The sequence below is a fragment of the Macaca thibetana genome, chromosome 19 (genome assembly GCF_024542745.1).
Source record: "Macaca thibetana thibetana isolate TM-01 chromosome 19, ASM2454274v1, whole genome shotgun sequence".
In the NCBI taxonomy this organism is placed as follows: Eukaryota; Metazoa; Chordata; class Mammalia; order Primates; family Cercopithecidae; genus Macaca; species Macaca thibetana.
In genome coordinates this window covers 15,268,203-15,284,752 of record NC_065596.1, presented here as the reverse complement: position 1 = coordinate 15,284,752, position 16,550 = coordinate 15,268,203, and the positions used below count along the sequence as shown (strand labels likewise).

The window sequence follows — 16,550 nt, the reverse complement described above, 5'->3', positions numbered from 1 at the left end:
TTTAATTCTCACACTTTAAGCCTCTGGACACCAGGGAACACGTTAAACATTTCAAGGGAGATGGTGAGGTTAGAGGTTTGACCATCTGGTTTGCTCAGGAGAAATTGTCATCTTTAGCTCAGTTTTTCCCCATGCCCCATATAAAAGGGCTTTCCGTGTAAGGGAGGATGTGATGAACTAGGGCTTCACCCATGCAAGAGGCTACCCCTAAACTATTTCCACTTTGTCTTTGGAGCTCACCCTTGCTAAACCAGTTTTAGCTTACAACTTTCAGCCTCCTCTAGGTTCCCCCAAATCTTAGTTCAGTGCAAAGCTACTTAAGGATTTTAGAAGAAAGAGGATAAGGGAGATGAGCTCATTCTTTCTCTTCACCTTCATTTTCTTTCAAATTCATTCCTTCCTCTGAATCCTTTCCCTGTCCTTCAGGAAAGTAACATCCACCTGCTACAGGAGTGAGAAAAATGTGATGTCCCAAGAGCACTCCTAGGGACCCTTTTGCACATTTTTCTAAGCAACTTGGCACTGCGAAGGACTTCAATCCATAATCCCTTCTTCTGTAGTAAGAAAGGCAGCGTTTGCCATCTCAAGTTCACCTGTGCCCTTCCTGTGAACACAGTGATGGTCTCTGATTTAGAAAGATCCTTCACTCTGGAGCAGAAGAAAGTACAGAGAGAATCGACTCTGTAGCATTCTCTCCTGCTGAATTAATTGGCTATTGATCATGTAAATTAGTAAGCTGAAGCAAAAGAAGTGTTCAGTTAGTAACATCTACGGGGAAAAATGACCAATAGCCTCAGAGAAGAGTGTCAAGAAGTCAAAGGAACCTTTTTTTTTTTTTTCAGATGGAGTCTTGCACTGTCATCCAGGCTGGAGTGCAATGGCATGATCTCGGCTCAGTGCAACCTCTGCCTCCTGGGTTCAAGCGATTCTCCTGTCTCAGCCTCCCGAATAGTTGGGATTACAGGTGTATGCCACTATACCCAGCTAATTTTTTGTATTTTTAGTAGAGATGGGGTTTCACTATGTTGTCCAGGCTGGTCTCGAACTCCTGACCTCGTGATCTGCCCACCTCGGCCTCCCTAAGTGCTGGGATTACAGGCATAAGCCACCGCACCCAGCCTAGGAACCTATTTTAAAACCTAGTCCTTGCTGGGTGTGGTGGCTCAAGCCTGTAATCCCAGTGTTTAGGGAGGCCGAGGTGGGCGAATCGCTTGAGCCCAGGAGTTTGAGACCAGCCCAAGCAATATAGTGAGAACTATCTCTACAAAAAAATTAAGAAACACACACACAATTAACCAGTCTTATTGGTGATGATCACCTGCAGTTCTAGCTGCTAGGGGAGGCTGAAGTTGGAGGATTGCTTAAGACTGGGGAGGCTGAGGCTGCAGTGAGCCATGATCACATCATTGCACTCCAGCCTGGGCAATAGAGGGAGACCCTGTTTAAAAAAAAAAAAGATGCTGTCTAGGCTGAGCACAGTGGCTCACACCTATAATCCCTGCACTTTGGGAGGCTGAGGTGGGAGGATCTCTTGGAGCCAGGAGTTTAAGACCAGCTTGGGTCACATAGTGAGACCCCCATCTCTACAAAAAAAAAAAAAAATTTTTTTTCAAAAAAACCCCAGGAAACTGGGCATAGGGCAGAGGCTCTAGAGCCCAGTGAGTGAGCTGGACAGCTGCCCAGCTCCTCAGGAGGCTGAAGTGAGAAGATAACTTGAGTACAGGAATTTGAGGCTGCAGTGAGTACAGTGAGTACCGCAGTGAGTACACACCACTGTACTCCAGCCTGGGTGACAGAATGAAACCCTGTCTCAAAAATAAAAGACAAAAGAAGAAAGAAAAGGAAAGAAAAGAAAAGAGACAGAAGAGAAGGAGAGGAGAGAGAAAGAAAAGAAGAGGAGAGGAGAGAAAGAGAAGAAAGAAAGGAAAAGAAAAGTTGCTAGCATTCACTTATAAACTAATGAAACTGAAGCCTTGTATATTTTTTCTTCCCAGAATCAATAAGTAGCACTTTCAGTTAGCAGCAAGCTATCCTCCCACCTCAGCCTCTTGAGTAGCTGGGACTACAGGCCTACACGATGCCCAACTTATCGTCTTTTTATTAATTTTTTTTTTTTGTAGAGATGGGATGTCACTATGTGGCCCAAACTGGCCTTAAGGCTTGGGTGAAAAATAAAAAATAAAAAAATAAAAATTTCAAAAGAAAAAGAAAGAAAGAAAGAAAGAAAGAAAGAAAGAAAGAAAGAAAGAAGAAAGAAAGAAAGAAAGAGAAACAAAGGGAAACAGAAAAGAAAGAAAGAAAGACAAAGAAAGAAAGAAAGAAAGAAAGAGAAAGAAAGAGAGAAAAAGAGAGAAAGAGAGAAAGAGAGAAGAAAAGAAAAGAAAAAAAGGCTTGGGTGACATTAGCAGAGCAGAAACGGAAACAAGATCTATATGTACCTGCTGGACTGGTCCCTGTCTTCTCTGCTGGGGCTGGCCATGTGGAATTTCCTTGTGCTGCCTGACTTGACATCTTTGTAGTGGGCACTAGCATTCCATCAGTTGCTGAAAGAAAAGGGCAATAGGAAGGTTGAGCTATCCATTACTTCAGTAGGTCAGTTTTTGCACTTTCTTTACATTGACTGATCTTTCTATTTTGCTTTAACTCAGAGGCTCCAGAGCCCAGTGAGTGAGCTGGACAGCTGCCCAGGTGACCTCCCATCAAACCCCAGTCTAACTGGACATGGTAGAAAGCAGACACTAGGCACCATCATGAGAAAGACTGACAGATCTCAGATGGGAAGGGGTTCATTTTATAAGTAATCACAAATTAAAATGTGACAAGTGGCCAGGCACAGTGGCTCGCCCCTGTAATCTCAACACTTTGGGAGGTCAAAGTGGAAGGACTGCCTGAGCCCAGGAGTTTGAGACCAGCCTGGGTAGGATAGCGAGACACCATCTCTACAAAATAATTTTTAAAATTAGCTGGGCATGGTGACGTGCACCTGTAGTCCCAGCTCCTCTGGAGGATGAAGTAGGAGAACTGCTTGTGCCCAAGAGTTCAGGGTTCCAGTGAGCTATGATCGCTCCACCGAACTCCAGCCTGGATGAGAGAGTGAGACTGTCTCTTTAAAAATAAATGAAATAAAATAGAGTAACATTCTGTTTAGAGTATAGATTCTTAACCTCTTTTTATTATAGGTCCCTTTGACAGGCTTGTGAACTATATGAATTCCTTTATAAATTAAAATAAAAATGTAGAATAAAACATAAAATAACAATATAAAATATTCGATTACAAACAAAATCATTGTGGATAAAGAAAATCTGGTACACATAGACCTTGGAGTACTACACAGCCATGAAAAAGAATGAAATCATGTTCTTTAAAGCAACATGGATGGAGCTGAAGGCCATCAACCTAAGCAAAATAACTCAAAAACAGAAAATTAAATGCTGCACGTTCTCATTTATAAGTGGGAGCTAAATAATGGGTACATGTGGATATAAAGATAGAAATAATAGACACTGGGACTCCAAAATAGAGGAGGCTGAGAGTGAAGTGAGTATTGAAAAACTACTTCTTGGGACAACATTCACTATTTGGATGATGAATTCACTGGAAGCCAAACCTCACCATTATGCAGTCTATCCACATAGCAAACCTGCATATATACCCCTGAATCTAAAATTTAGAAAATGAAAGAAATGATTATATTGAAATGTTATCAAAATCTTAATAAACAAATGTAATATAATAATACAGGCACTTCTTTTACTAACTCGTTAAGTAAGATATATTGAAAAGCCTAATAATCACCATAATTATGAATAAAGTCATACATGATATTTAAAAGTACTTGCAACAACTGTCATAAGATACGAAAGTGTGTGGAATTTCTGCTGTGGGCAAAGGCACAGGCACTGCTAGGATTAATGTGGTTTGTTTTTGTTACCTCTACTCATCAATAAAACAAATGCTAAATTTCAGTTCAAGGTTAGCAAAAATAAAGATGTAGTTTACAAATACCGCATGTTCTCACTTATAAGTGGGAACTAAACCTTAAGTACACATGGAGACATGTGTACTTGAGGGTGGAGACTGGGAGGAAGGAGAGGATAAAAAAAAAAAAATCTACCAACCAGGTACTAGGCTTATTACCTGACTGATGATGTAATGTGTACCCCAAGCCCCCATGACATGCAATTTACCTATATAACAAACCTGCACATGTTCCCTGAACCTAAAATATTTATATTTTCAAATATAAAAGTTTGAAAAATTTAAAACGATGTAGTTTATTTCCAGGTTCATCCCCAGCACACTTGGGGAAGGAGCAGGGCATTCTTACTTTCAACCAAGGAGGTCTTGGCGGGAACTGAAATAGAGCTTGCCCATGTTTCTGGAGAACCCTTTCTTCCGGCTGTGGGTTCTGTGGGAGAAGAGACAGGTAACAAGGGTGTCGGGGTCTCATATGGTGTGAAGGTTAATGTCTGTGTTTCAGCTGTTGTTCTCTCTTCTTCTGTAGTGGTCTGGCTTGAGGTTATCTCAGGAGGCTCCTCCTGGGACATATTTAGAGTAGATGTTGGAGAAAGTGTCAGAGCTGAAGTCTGAAGATCCACCAATGTGTTGGGCTGTTTTGCCACGGAGGGCCCAAGAAAGAGTGAAGTCTTTCTGGAGGTGGATGCAGTGGGGGAAAGAAAGCTGGTTTCTTTCTCAGTGGATAGGCTTATGCGAGAGGAACTAGAACCAGACCTTGCTGCTTGACCTGTGCTGAAGAGAGTTGTGAGTTTTGATGCAAGAGGGGTCGATGTCATAGATGATGATGCCTTGCTTGGGTCTGGATAAGACATGCTCTCTGAGGCATATATAGGGTCCCCTGTTCCTGGAGTGGGAACTCTGGGTTCATGCCCTGCCATAGAAGGGGAGGCAGATTCCTCAGGGATTTCAGTAAAACCTGTTGATTGAACTGAGCTTGCACTTATGGCCTTTGTGGAAGTCATCATCCCTGCCCTTGTGTTTTTTTCTGGAGACTTGGACAGTGAGGAAGATGCTGTGCTTGCATCTGAGTCTGGAATGGTGTTCAGGGACTGTCCAGAAGTTGGTAAAGAAGCAGACTTAGTATCCAAACTTGGGACCTCAAAAAACTTAAAGGTCGAGGTGGACTGTGGGATCCTCCAAGTTGTGGGAGCTGTAGTCAGTGATGAAAAGGCCTTTGATGGGCTTGAGGAGGCAGAGACAGGTGTTAGGAGCCCTGACACAGCACTGGTGGGCTTCACAGGTATCCCTTTGGGCACTGTTGATTGAGTAGCTGTCAGTCTGTTCATGGTGATTTCAGACATGGCTGTAACCTCACCTGGGTTCATGGTCAGAGGGAGAGAAGAAAATGTGTTGGCTCCAGTTGAGTGAGTGAACCCACTTCTGACTCCTCCAGAGCTGGCCAAACCCTGGCTTCCTGTGGTTAGTGACATCACAGATGCCCTCTCAAGCCCAGCTGATGAGTTCACCAAAGCTGTTGTCTCTGAGGTGTCAGAACTCTGACCGAATGCAAGGGAACCGGTAGTTCCTGCAGGCAAAGTAGAAAGTGCCATGATGGTCGAACCTTCATAGGTTGTGTTCTGTGGAGCAACAATCTTAGAGGGGGAAGTGGAAGAAGGATGGAGTGGACTTTCTGCTACCCCTTGGATAGTGATTCCAGGGATGCTCCTATCTGGGTTACTTACTGTCTTAAGAAACAGTGCATCCCCAATTGAGGTCTCTGACATGGTCAGGGTAGTCTCTGGGACTGTGCCAAGTCTATCCAAATCTATAGTCACCAGTGGGGTAGAATCAAAGGATGTAGCTAATGAACTTGTTGGCTCAGTGGTGGTGAGTGGGATGGCTGGAGTGTCCGGGAGTAAAGTAGGGGAGGAGGCTCCAGAGAGAGTCCCTGTACTTGGAAGTTTAGAAGGTGGTGTGGACACAGTTGAAAACAAGATGGTATCTGTCACTGAAATCTTTGAGGTGAGTGTTGTGTCTGAAGTCTCAGTGACGGCCAAAAGGCTCTCAGGAGTAGCTGAAGTTTCCCAGCTTGCTCCAGAGGTGGTTGTAGTTGGGGTCTGTGATGAAGAATTAATGGTTTTGCTTTCAGTCATAGTGAGAAGACTGGCTTCTGATGTAGCACTGGATCCAGTGACCACTGTCGCTGAGAGATGGGGAGTGAAGGCAGTGGCTGGTTCAATAGTTGATGCTGGAAGTGAGTGTGTCTCTCCTGTAGGACTTGTCTTGAGAGAGCCCATGGCAGGTAAGTCAGTAGTGCTGTCTACACTGGTCCATATACCTGGTGCTGGAACAGAAGTCACCACAGAATTGCTAGAGGTAGGATTTTCTCCGGTGGCAGTGTCAGTGCTGACCATGGTGCTGAAAGTTCCTACTGGTCTAGACCAGGTTAACAGGGCCGAGCTTGTCTTGACAGGGTGGGTGATTGTAAAGGGTGGTAAAGTGGATGGCGTGCCACCCACATTGGAGCCTCTATCAAGAGAATAGGTGTTACTGGAAACAGATGGAGAGGTGGCTGTATTTGTCTCTATTGTAGATGTGGGAACCTCAGATCTATCTGAAGAGAAGAGAGATGGAGAGGAACTTGCTGTCCTTCCTGAGATGCTAGTGGGACTGATAGAGGCTGTTTTAGTGACATCCATAGTTGAAGAAGCTATGGAGGTGTTGATCAGATCAGAGGAAGAACTGCTATCTGAGGGGAGCTCATTTGTTGTCTGTGCCTCAAGGATATCTGAGATTTTTACTGTAGTTTCATTATCCAGTGAAACTGTGCTGGTCTCTGTGAAACTAACAGTGAGAACTATGGGGGAAGTGGTTGGAGCAGCAGAGGTGATTGTCATTCTCTCTCCCAGTGTAATGGAAGAACTGGCTTCTGTGGGCTTTGTGGACACAGCTGAACCGGTCCAATCCCCAGGAGTAGGTGTCACTCTTGAAGTCAACTCAGGAGTGAGAGATGAAATGGTTCTAAATGAATGAGTTGTCTTTTCTGGGAAATGTGAGATAGTTGTCACTTCATTATCAGGGCTCTCAGGAAAAGGAGACAGTGGGAATACTTTCAGCCCCATCTGAAGGTGTGTCAATTACATCTGATGCTACTGTGGACAAGCCAGGTGAACCTGCACTGTTTACTGGGAAGCTTGTTTCTGTATTAATAGTTGGATGGGACCCCAAAAGGATTGACACTGTCCGTGGATCCTTGTTCATTCTAAAGGAAACCAAAGACTCTGAAGTGGGCAGGGATATTGTCCTAGTTAATTTGGTCCCTCCTGAAGAGGCTGTGCCTAAACTCAGGTTAGCAGTACTCTCAGACATAAGGCCAGAAACATCTGATCTGGAAGTTACGGTCATTGGAAGAAGGACTTCAGAGCTGATAGTTGTCCCCACAGAAGTCTCAGAAAGACCTGTGCCTGAGGATGCATCAGTGTTCAAAGTACTCAGGGCTGTATTCTCGGGGCCATAGGTCTCTGTTTCTGGATTTGTTTGCTTAGCAGCAGATGTGGATGCAGCTGAAAAGAGTGGAAATTCAGTCATAGTTGAACTTGGGTTTGAAACCCCAGAATGAGCTGAGGACAATGCCTCAGATAAACTAGTACTGATTGTGGAATCCAAGGATTCAAGTGAGGCTAAGGAATATGGAACGGACGTGCTGCTTCCAGAAGAGACTGAGTTCTCATGCGTAGGGGAAGCAGACACTGCCACAGCATTGACATATGGAGTTGACTGTGTCTGCCCAGAAACGTTTTCTGAAGAAACTGCATGTAGTGGTTGAGTGAACTGTTCAATTGTGCCTGTACTGGTCCATGCAATTGTTGGTGGGGTGATGGGAGAATGTGTCATGGGTGCTGAGCTGATGTCTAGTCCTGAGGTTATGCCTGTAGAAATGACTTCCTCCACTGGAATGGATGAAAAAGGCAATGTTAAGCTTGTGGCCTTGTTTCCAGGAGTGGAAGTCAAAGTGGTCTCTGCTTCAGGAGCTGAGGTCTCAGGTTGGGGACGTATTGAAGAAGGCACTTCACTCTTCTCTATGTAAATCATGGATGTGTGAGTGCTGGTTCCCACAGACAGGGACTCAGAAGAGGTGCTGGAGCTGTTTTCCAATCTGAAGGCTCTAGTGACACCAGTATTCAATGGCCTGTCAGTGACCAAAGTCCCTGTAGAGCTGGTGTGCACCCCATGGCTGAGGTCAGGTGAATCTGTGGTCTTGGGGGTGTTACTGAGAGTGAGAGAACTCCATGGTGTCACCTCCATTGATGGAGTTGGAGATGGAAGATCCATAGAGGCAGTTCTGAGTTTTTTTGTATTTTCAGTGCTTCCCAAAGCTGTGGACATAAGGGTAGCTGAGCTGGACTCTGTCCTTGATGAAGACTTGGAGATGTCTGAGGTCATAACTGTGGTGACCTCCTTGGTCCAAAATGTACTGCCCCCTATGAATTCCACATCAGGAGTTGGAGGAGATGAGGGTAGAAGGATGCTTGTGCTCATCTGGCTTCCTTCAGCAGAGCTGGGTTCAAGAGAGGAGGAGGGAGCTGTATTTCCCTGTGTGTTCAGCCTTGGACTGCTTCCCTTACTAGAATCTGTGACTCCTTCAGTAGTTGACTCAGAAAGGACAGAGGAAACTCTTCCTAATGACTGGTTGATGCTTCTTCCTGGAGCACTAGTAACTAGGAGTCCCACAGTCCCAGCCATGGAGACAGTGGCTGTAGAACTTCCTCTTTCCAGTGCTATGTTTGTGGATGTCTCAGCTGGGGATGATGTTCCTATGGGAAGGTGGGCTGTGCCCAGGGTGACTCCACTACTACTGCTCCCTGTTGTTGTGTTGTCCATGGGTGAAGTGGATTGAACGTTTGTTGGGCCAGTCTCAATCTCTCTGGAGAGTGTGTCTGTAGATGGTTTCCAAAAAGTGGTTGTCTCAGAGGAGCTTCTCCCTTGTGTCCCGAGCTCAGGGTAGACTTCAGTAAGATGGGGAGGGGATGCTGAGGCTGGTAAAGATGTTTGATCTTTGAGTGATTGTGCCACATGAGTAGGACTCATCGTTGCAGAACGGGTGTCCTGTGCTTGTGTTGAGTGTTCAATCACACTGGTCCACGTGGTTGACAGTGGGGTGATAGGAACAGTTGTTAAGTCTCCAGTTGCGCCCAAACTCCTGATTCCTAGGTGCTGATCCCATGTGGTTGAATCTGTATTTCCAATGGCACTGGTATCTGCCTCTGACTTTGAAAGTTCATGAGAAGGTGTGGACATAGGTGGAAAAATAGCAAATGTACTCATGAGTGAACTTGGACTTGAAATATCAAGGTCTGTTGAAGGCATTTCCTCTGTCAAACTGGTACTCAGCCATGTTGCCATGGAGAGAGTGATTGTGGTCTGCTCACTGGTAGTGAGGACCACGGGTTCCCCTGGGACATCAGAAGTCAGTTCCAATGTGCTGCTTCCAGTGGTAGGGGAGGTAGGGATTACTACAGAGACAGGTCCTGGAGTTGACTGTGTCTCAAATCCAGATGGTTTTTCTGCCAAATTTGTGTAATGTAATTGAGTGGAGTGTTCAGTTGTGTCTGTGATGGTCCATGCTTTTGTGATCAGACTGGTGGGATCGGGTGAACTTGAGATTTTAGGACTTCCAGAGTAAGCAGCTGGGGTGGTGGACTCTGTCTTTGGATGGTTTTCTGTGGTTCTGAGTGTCCTCACTGAGTGGGGTGTAGAGACCTGAGCTGAACTTGTATCCTTAGGATCCGTAGTGGTGATGTAGGTGGTGGGGGCCCAGGTACTATCAGTGTTAGTCTCTCCAGGAGCTGTCATCTCAGGCGAAGACCCAGAAGAGTAAGCAATTTCATTTGTCTCCATTCTGGCTGTTGATGCATGAATGTGGGTTTCTATTGAGGGGAAGGCGAGAGGTGTGTAAGAGCCAGTTTTTACTACTGAAGTCATGGTAAGGTTGATGGTGCTTGGACTTTCTGAACTAGCGTGTGTTCCGAGGCGGATGCTGGGTGTGTTTGCTGATTCAGGGTAGGTGCTCAGGGTCGGAAGTCCCCCTTCTGATGCCTCCACTGATGTGGCTGGAGATGGAGTGTCCAAGGGAACCAGGGTGCTTTTTCCTACAGCACCACTTGTTGGAATATTACTTGGTGTCGAGGAAGTCATGGAAGGTAAGTTGGGTGTGTTCCGTTCACTAGTTTCAACTGTGTCCATTGTCATGCTTGGGGTGACTCTCTGGGTTGAAAATGTGGAGCTCATTGTGACTTTGGGAGTAGGAGAAGAAGATGAGGACAAGATGCCAAGCCAGGTGCTTCTAGCAGAGCCAGGCTCAGGAGATGGAGGGTGAGTTGCAGTCATTTGTGGAGTCAGAGCTGAACTGGCTCCACCTCTAGGCACTGGAATTTCTCCAGATGTTAAATGATAGACATCATCAGAAAATGTGCCAACCAATTGGCTTGTCCTTCCCGGAGTGCTTGAGCCAACAGCATCCATGGACTGAGATGGAGATACTGACATTGAGACACTTTCTTTGGCCATGGTAAAATCTGTAGATGTCTCAGAGGAAGTTGAGGTTCCAATGGACAGATGAGTTGTGTCCAATGTTCCTTCAGTAATATAGCCCTTTCCAATTGGGATGTTGGTAGAAGCCATAGCCACAGTGCCTGGGCCATTCGTGGTCTCTGTTGTGAGGATGGTTGTTGATGGTTCCCTGATAGAAGTTGCTTCTGTGGAACCAGTTGCTGGAGAAGTGAATTTAGAGACCACTACAGTAGCAGAGAGAGAAGTGGCAGAAGTTGAAACAGTGGTTGCTGAAGGTAACGCTGTCTTGAATCTGGGATTAGTCTCTGGCCAAGTTGTGCTTTGGGGTGCAACAGAGTCATTAAACGTGCCTGTATTGGTCTGTGACATTGCTGCTGTCCCAGAGAGGTGAGATATTTTAGGAAGAGCTGAACTGGTTGAGTTTGTAGCTGAGGTACTGCTCGTGGCTCTGAGCTCACTCACTAGGTGGGATGAAGAGAACTGAGCTGAACGTGTAGTCCAGGTGTCCATGGTGGGGAATACTGGGGTGGGGACAGAGGTGCTGGCCAAGGTGGTCCTTACTCTGGAAACAGAAGTCTCAGGTTGAGACACAGATGGATTCAAAGTTTCCTCTGTTTCTTCTGCACCGGTAAATAGATGAGTGGAAGGAGTAGATGAAGAAAATGTAGTTTTCACTCCAGAGACACTTGGGAGGCTGAGAGTGCTAGGACTCTCTGACCATTCTGAAGCCAGTGTCCCAATTGGGTGGATGCTAGGTGAGTCTGTAGTCTCAGCAGAGGTGCTGAGGGTGAGGACACTCCCTGCTGTCCCTTTCCCTGATGCAGATGGATAAGTCAGAGGGGAAGTTGCATTTCTGACTCTTTCAGGACTTGTTGCTGCATTACTTAGGGTCATGGAGAAAAGAATGGCTGAGCTGGGCTTTGTCTTTGTTGAGATTTCAGGAGTCCCTGTGGTCATAGATGAGGTGACTCTGTGGTGTGAGAATGTGCTGGTCGCTGACACTGTATCCTCAAGAACTGAAGCAGATGACAACAGAGGAACGCTGGTGCTTATCTTGGTAGGTCCTGCAGAGTCTGGTTCAGGGGAAGAGGAGGGATGTCTAGTGTTTAATGGAGTCAGTCCCAGGCTGGTTCCTTCCCTAGAAGCTGGGGACTCTAAAGATGACATCTCAGGGATGACAGAAGAAACCATTGTATATGATGGATTTGTCCCTCCTGGAGGACTTGAGCCAGCAGCCATCTTGCTAACTGCTGGAGTCATGGAGATTGGGACACCGTTCGTGGCCAGAGTCAAATCTGTGGATGTCTCAGATAATGCTGTGGCTCTTTTGAGTGGGTGGGTTGTGCCCTGCCTTCCCCTTGTGATGCTGCCTCCTGTCATTGAAATCCCAGTGGGAACAGCAAACTGATAGGTGGTTGGGCCAGTTGTGGATTCTCTGATGAGTGTGTCTGCAGATGTTTCTTTAAGCCAAATCCCTTTAGTGGAGCTGGTCTTCAGGGTGGTGAAGCCAGACACCACTGAGGGAACAGGAGAAGTGGTGGCACGGGCTGCCACACTGGTTGATGCTGGGGGTCTCTCTGTTTTCATGCTAGGACTTGTCTCCACCCACTGTGTGTGCTGGGGTTCACTAAATTGCTGAGCTGTGCTTTCACTGGTCCATGATGATGCTGTTGAGGTGCTGGAAGTGGTTGCCTTCAGGATGTCAGAGCTCCTGTGGGCAGCTCTACTGGAACTCTGCCTCCCAGAGGTGCTGCCTGCGGTTCTGAGCTCTCTTGTTGGGTGTGATGAAGAGACCTGAGATGGACTACTAATCTTGCTGTAAAGAGTAGTAAAACCTGGGGTGGGGACCAAGGTGGCAGTCATTTCGGTCTCTTCTCCAGGAGCAGAGGTCTCAAGTGGAGTCATGGATGTATTCAAAGTTCCTTCTGTTTCCATTCTACTCATGGAGTGATGGGTGTTGGTCTCCTCTGAGACTAAAGTGGTAGATGGAGATGTGGTTGTCAACGCTGAAGTGCTGGTGCCACTGAGGGTACCTGGACTCCCTGACCATTCTGAAGCCAAAGTCTTGGCTATGTGGGTGCCAGGTGTATCCGTGGTCTCAGCGAAGGCACGGAAGGTAAGGATAGTCTCTGCTGTCTGCTCTGTGGATGTAGATGGAGTCCCCAGAGAGGAAATTGTACTTCTGACCTTTTCAGCACTTGTTTCTACATTGCTTAGTGTCATGGAAAAAGGGATAGCTGAGTTGGACATTGTGCTGACTCTGGCCTCGGGCACCCCAGGAGATAGAGGGGAAGTGATACTCTGGCCTGAGAATATGACGGTCTCTGATATTTTATTATCGAGAACTGAAGCAGATGATGACAAAGACGCACTGGTACTTATTCTGCTGTGTCCTATGGAGCCAGGTTCAGGAGAAGAGAAGGGATATCCAGTGGTTGATGGAGTCAGTTCCAGGCTTGTTCCACCTCTGGAATTTGGGGTCCCTCTAGGTGATAAGTCAAGGAAGGAAGAATAAACTGTCCCAAAGGATGGGGTTGTCCTTCCTGGAGTATGTGAGTCAGTAACTGTGGACTCAGCTGGAGTCATAGACACCGGGACATTATCCTTGGATGCAGTTGAATCTGCAAATGTTTTCATTGGAGATGTGATTTTTGCAGGGATATATCTTGTGCCCCAGGGGGTCCCTGTGCTGTCACCTTCGGTTGTTGAGGTCTCAGTGGGGACTGTGTACTTCTCAGTGACTGGGCCACTTGTGGTCTCTACAGCGCGTGTGTAGGTAGATGATTCTTTGGTAAAATTTCCTTCTGTGGAACTGGTCCTGGTCCTTGGGGAACTCAATTGTGAAACCACGCTTGTAGCAGGAGAGTTCCTAGAGGGAGTTCCATTGACCTGGGGACTCAGCGATGAGCTGGTTCTTTGCTCGGAGTGTGTAATTCCTCTAGAGGTTGACTCAGGGAGAGCAGAGGACATCGCCCCCAGAGACCGGGTGGTTCTTCCCACAACCGAAGACGCAGGACTGGCCAAGGTCTTAGCTGGGGAAGTAAAGGGCAGAGTCTGTTCCATCACTATGATTGCACCTGTAGATGTCTTATGTGACAAGGTGGCTCCTGTCAGTCCTGAATCCATTTCCGGTGTGGCTTTACTGCTCCTGTTCCCTGTCATCAAAGAGTGGGTGAGAGAAGATGACCCAGGAAGGTCTGTGGGTTTCAGCATGGACAGGTCAACACTTGCCTCTGGATGGAAGTCTAAGAACAATCCCCTCAGAGAGGGTGGCCTCTGCAGAGCTTCTGAGCTCCTGGAACCTCCAAAATTTCTCAGGGTGGGAGATATGGCTGGGGTCCCTGCATTTCTCCTGAGAAAACCTGTGTCTAGAAGAGCTGCCGTATGTATGGGGGTTGGAGGAATTGTGCAACCCTTCTGATTGAGAAGACTAAATCTCAGGGAGAGAAAGGAAAGGATGGCGCAACCACAGACAATTTCCTCAAATAAACACTGACGATCTCAATTCTTCCCTACAAACTTTTTAACAGATTCTTACTGTCTGCAGGATAGAATGTCTCAGTGTATCACGTCTTAATGATCCTCTCTCTCTCTGAGTGTGTGTGTGTGTGTGTGTGTGTGTGTGTGTGTGTGTGTGTGTGTGTCTTAGAAACCAGGAACCAGGCCGGGCACGGTGGCTCACACTTGTAATACCAGCACTTTGGGCGGCCAAGGCAAGAGGATCACCTGAGGTTGGGAGTTTGAGACCAGCCTCCTGACTAACATGGAGAAACTCCGTCTCTACTAAAAATGCAAAATTATTTTTAATTTTTTTAAACTAAGTAAAAAATTTTTTTTAATAAAAATAAATATTGAGTGTGGTGGTGTGTGTCTGTAATCCCAGCTACTTGGGAGGCTGAGGCAGGAGAAACGCTTGACCCTGGGAGGCAGAGGTTGCGGCAAGTCGAGATGACACCACTGCACTCCAGCCTGGGCAATAAGAGCTCTGTCTAGGAAGGAAGGAAGGAAAGAAGGAAGGAAGGAAGGAAGGAAGGAAGGAAGGAAGGAAGGAAGGAAGGAAGGAAGGAAGGAAGGAAGGAAGGAAGAAAGGAAGAAAGAGGGAGGGAGGGAAGGCAGAGAGAAAAAAGAAAGGAAGGAAGGAGGGAAGGAAGGAAGAAAGAAAGAGAAAGAAAGAGAGAGGGAGAGAGGGAAGGAAGGAAGAGAGAGTAAGAGAAAGAAAGGAAGGGAGGAAGGAAGGAAGAAAGAGGGGAGGAGGGAGGGAGGGAAGGAAGAAAGGGAGAGAGAGAGAGGAAGGAAGGAAGGGAGGGAGGAAGGGACGAAGGAAGGAAAAAGAAAGAAAGAAAGAAAGAAAGAAAGAAAGAAAGAAAGAAAGAAAGAAAGAAAGAAAGAAAGAAAGAAAGAAAGAAAGAAAGAGAGAGAGAGAAAGAAAGAAAAGAAAGAAAGAAAGAGGGAGGGAGGGAAAGAAAAAAAAAGAAAAAAAGCAAGAAAGATGCAGATAGAACCCCTACCTATACCCCCATGAGATGGAGTTAACCCTCGGTGTGTGGAACTGGCAGATACTAAGGCTCTTGAATTGAGAAGTAGAAGTCAGAGAACACACGGCACTTCTGTTCAGATCAGAGCAGGGGCCCACAGATGCACGCTCAGAAATCAGTGGAAGTTGCTCTTGATTCAAATCTCACGACCCTGGCCGGTTGAGCAAGGTGGCTCACGCCTGTAATCCCAGCACTTTGGGAGGCCGAGGTGGGCGGATCACGAGGTCAAGAGATGGAGACCATCCTGGCTAACATGGTGAAACCCCATCTCTACTACAAATACAAAAAAAACATTAGCCAGGCATGGTGGAGGGCGCCTGTGATCCCAGCTACTCGGGAGGCTGAGGCAGGATAATTGCTTGAACGTGGGAGGTGGAGGTTTCAGTGAGCCAAGATCATCACACCACTGCACTTCAGCCTGGGCGACAGAGCGAGACTCTGTCTCAAAATAAAAAAGAAAAAATAAATAATAATAAAGAAAGAAAGAAAGAAGAAAGCAAGAAAGCAAGAAAGCAAGAAAGCAAGCAAGCAAGCAAGCAAGAAAGAAAGAAAGAAAGAAAGAAAGAAAGAAAGAAAGAAAGAAAGAAAGAAAGAAAGAAAGAAAGAAAGAAAGAAAGAAAATCTCATGACCCAGAGGGTGAAGAGGATGAGGTTGAATCATGTAAAGTTCTATCGATGGTAATTTAGGACAGAAGAGGCAAAAAAAAAAAAAAAAAAAAAAAAAGAATGTCCTGGAAGCTCACTATTTCTGGCTGTTTTTATTGAGGGAAAAGTGCAGGGAAAATTTTTCACTTTGGGTTAGCCAGGCTGGTCTCAAACACCCGACCTCAGGTGATCCACCTGCCTCAGCCTCCCAAAGTGCTGGCATTACAGGTATGAGCCACTGCACCTGGCTGAGTTAACAGACTTATCTTTAGAGAGTTAACAATATTTTTAAAGTAAAGTTAACAATATTTGAACAGTATGATATGAAGTTAATACATTGTTTTTAGGGATGGGGTCTTGCTCTGTTGCCCAGGCTGGAGTGCAGTGGTGCGATCCTAGCTCACTGTAGCCTTGAACTCCTGGGCTCAAGTGATCCTTCTGCCTCAGCCTCTCAAGTAGCTGGGACTACAGGTGGGTGCCACTATGCCCAGTGAATTTTTTTTAATTTTGAGTAGAGATGAGGTCTCACTATGTTGTCCAGACTGGTCTCGAACTCCTGGCCTCAAGTGATCCTTCTGCCTCAGCCTCCCAAAGTACTGGGATTACAGGCACTAGCCACCACACACCACACACAGCCAGAGTTAGGATTTATTATTTTATTTTATTTTATTTCATTTCATTTCATTTCATTTTATTTATTTGACATAGAGTCTTTTTCTGTCGCCCAGGCAGGAGTGAAGTGGCATGATCTCGGCTCACTGCAACCTCCGCCTCCTGGGTTCAAGTAATTATCCTGCCTTAGCCTCCCAAGTAGCTGGGATTACAGGCATGCACCACCAC

The 16,550-nt window shown here is 46.2% G+C and overlaps 1 protein-coding gene and 1 long non-coding RNA gene across 2 annotated transcripts in view; one reads left to right on the top strand and one right to left on the bottom strand.

The window, feature by feature from the left end:
• MUC16 (mucin 16, cell surface associated) overlaps positions 1-13,882 on the bottom strand; it is a 150,815-nt gene extending 136,933 nt beyond the window's left edge. Inside the window, 3 exon segments of the mRNA XM_050771029.1 lie at positions 2,439-2,543; positions 4,331-7,046; positions 7,048-13,882. Of these exon segments, the coding sequence (XP_050626986.1) occupies positions 2,439-2,543; positions 4,331-7,046; positions 7,048-13,743 (9,517 nt within the window). The 5' untranslated portion in view covers positions 13,744-13,882.
• The window catches only part of LOC126942911 (uncharacterized), a 600,821-nt gene that overhangs the window by 527,847 nt on the left and 56,424 nt on the right, over positions 1-16,550 (top strand). The gene's annotated exons all lie outside the window — the stretch shown is intronic.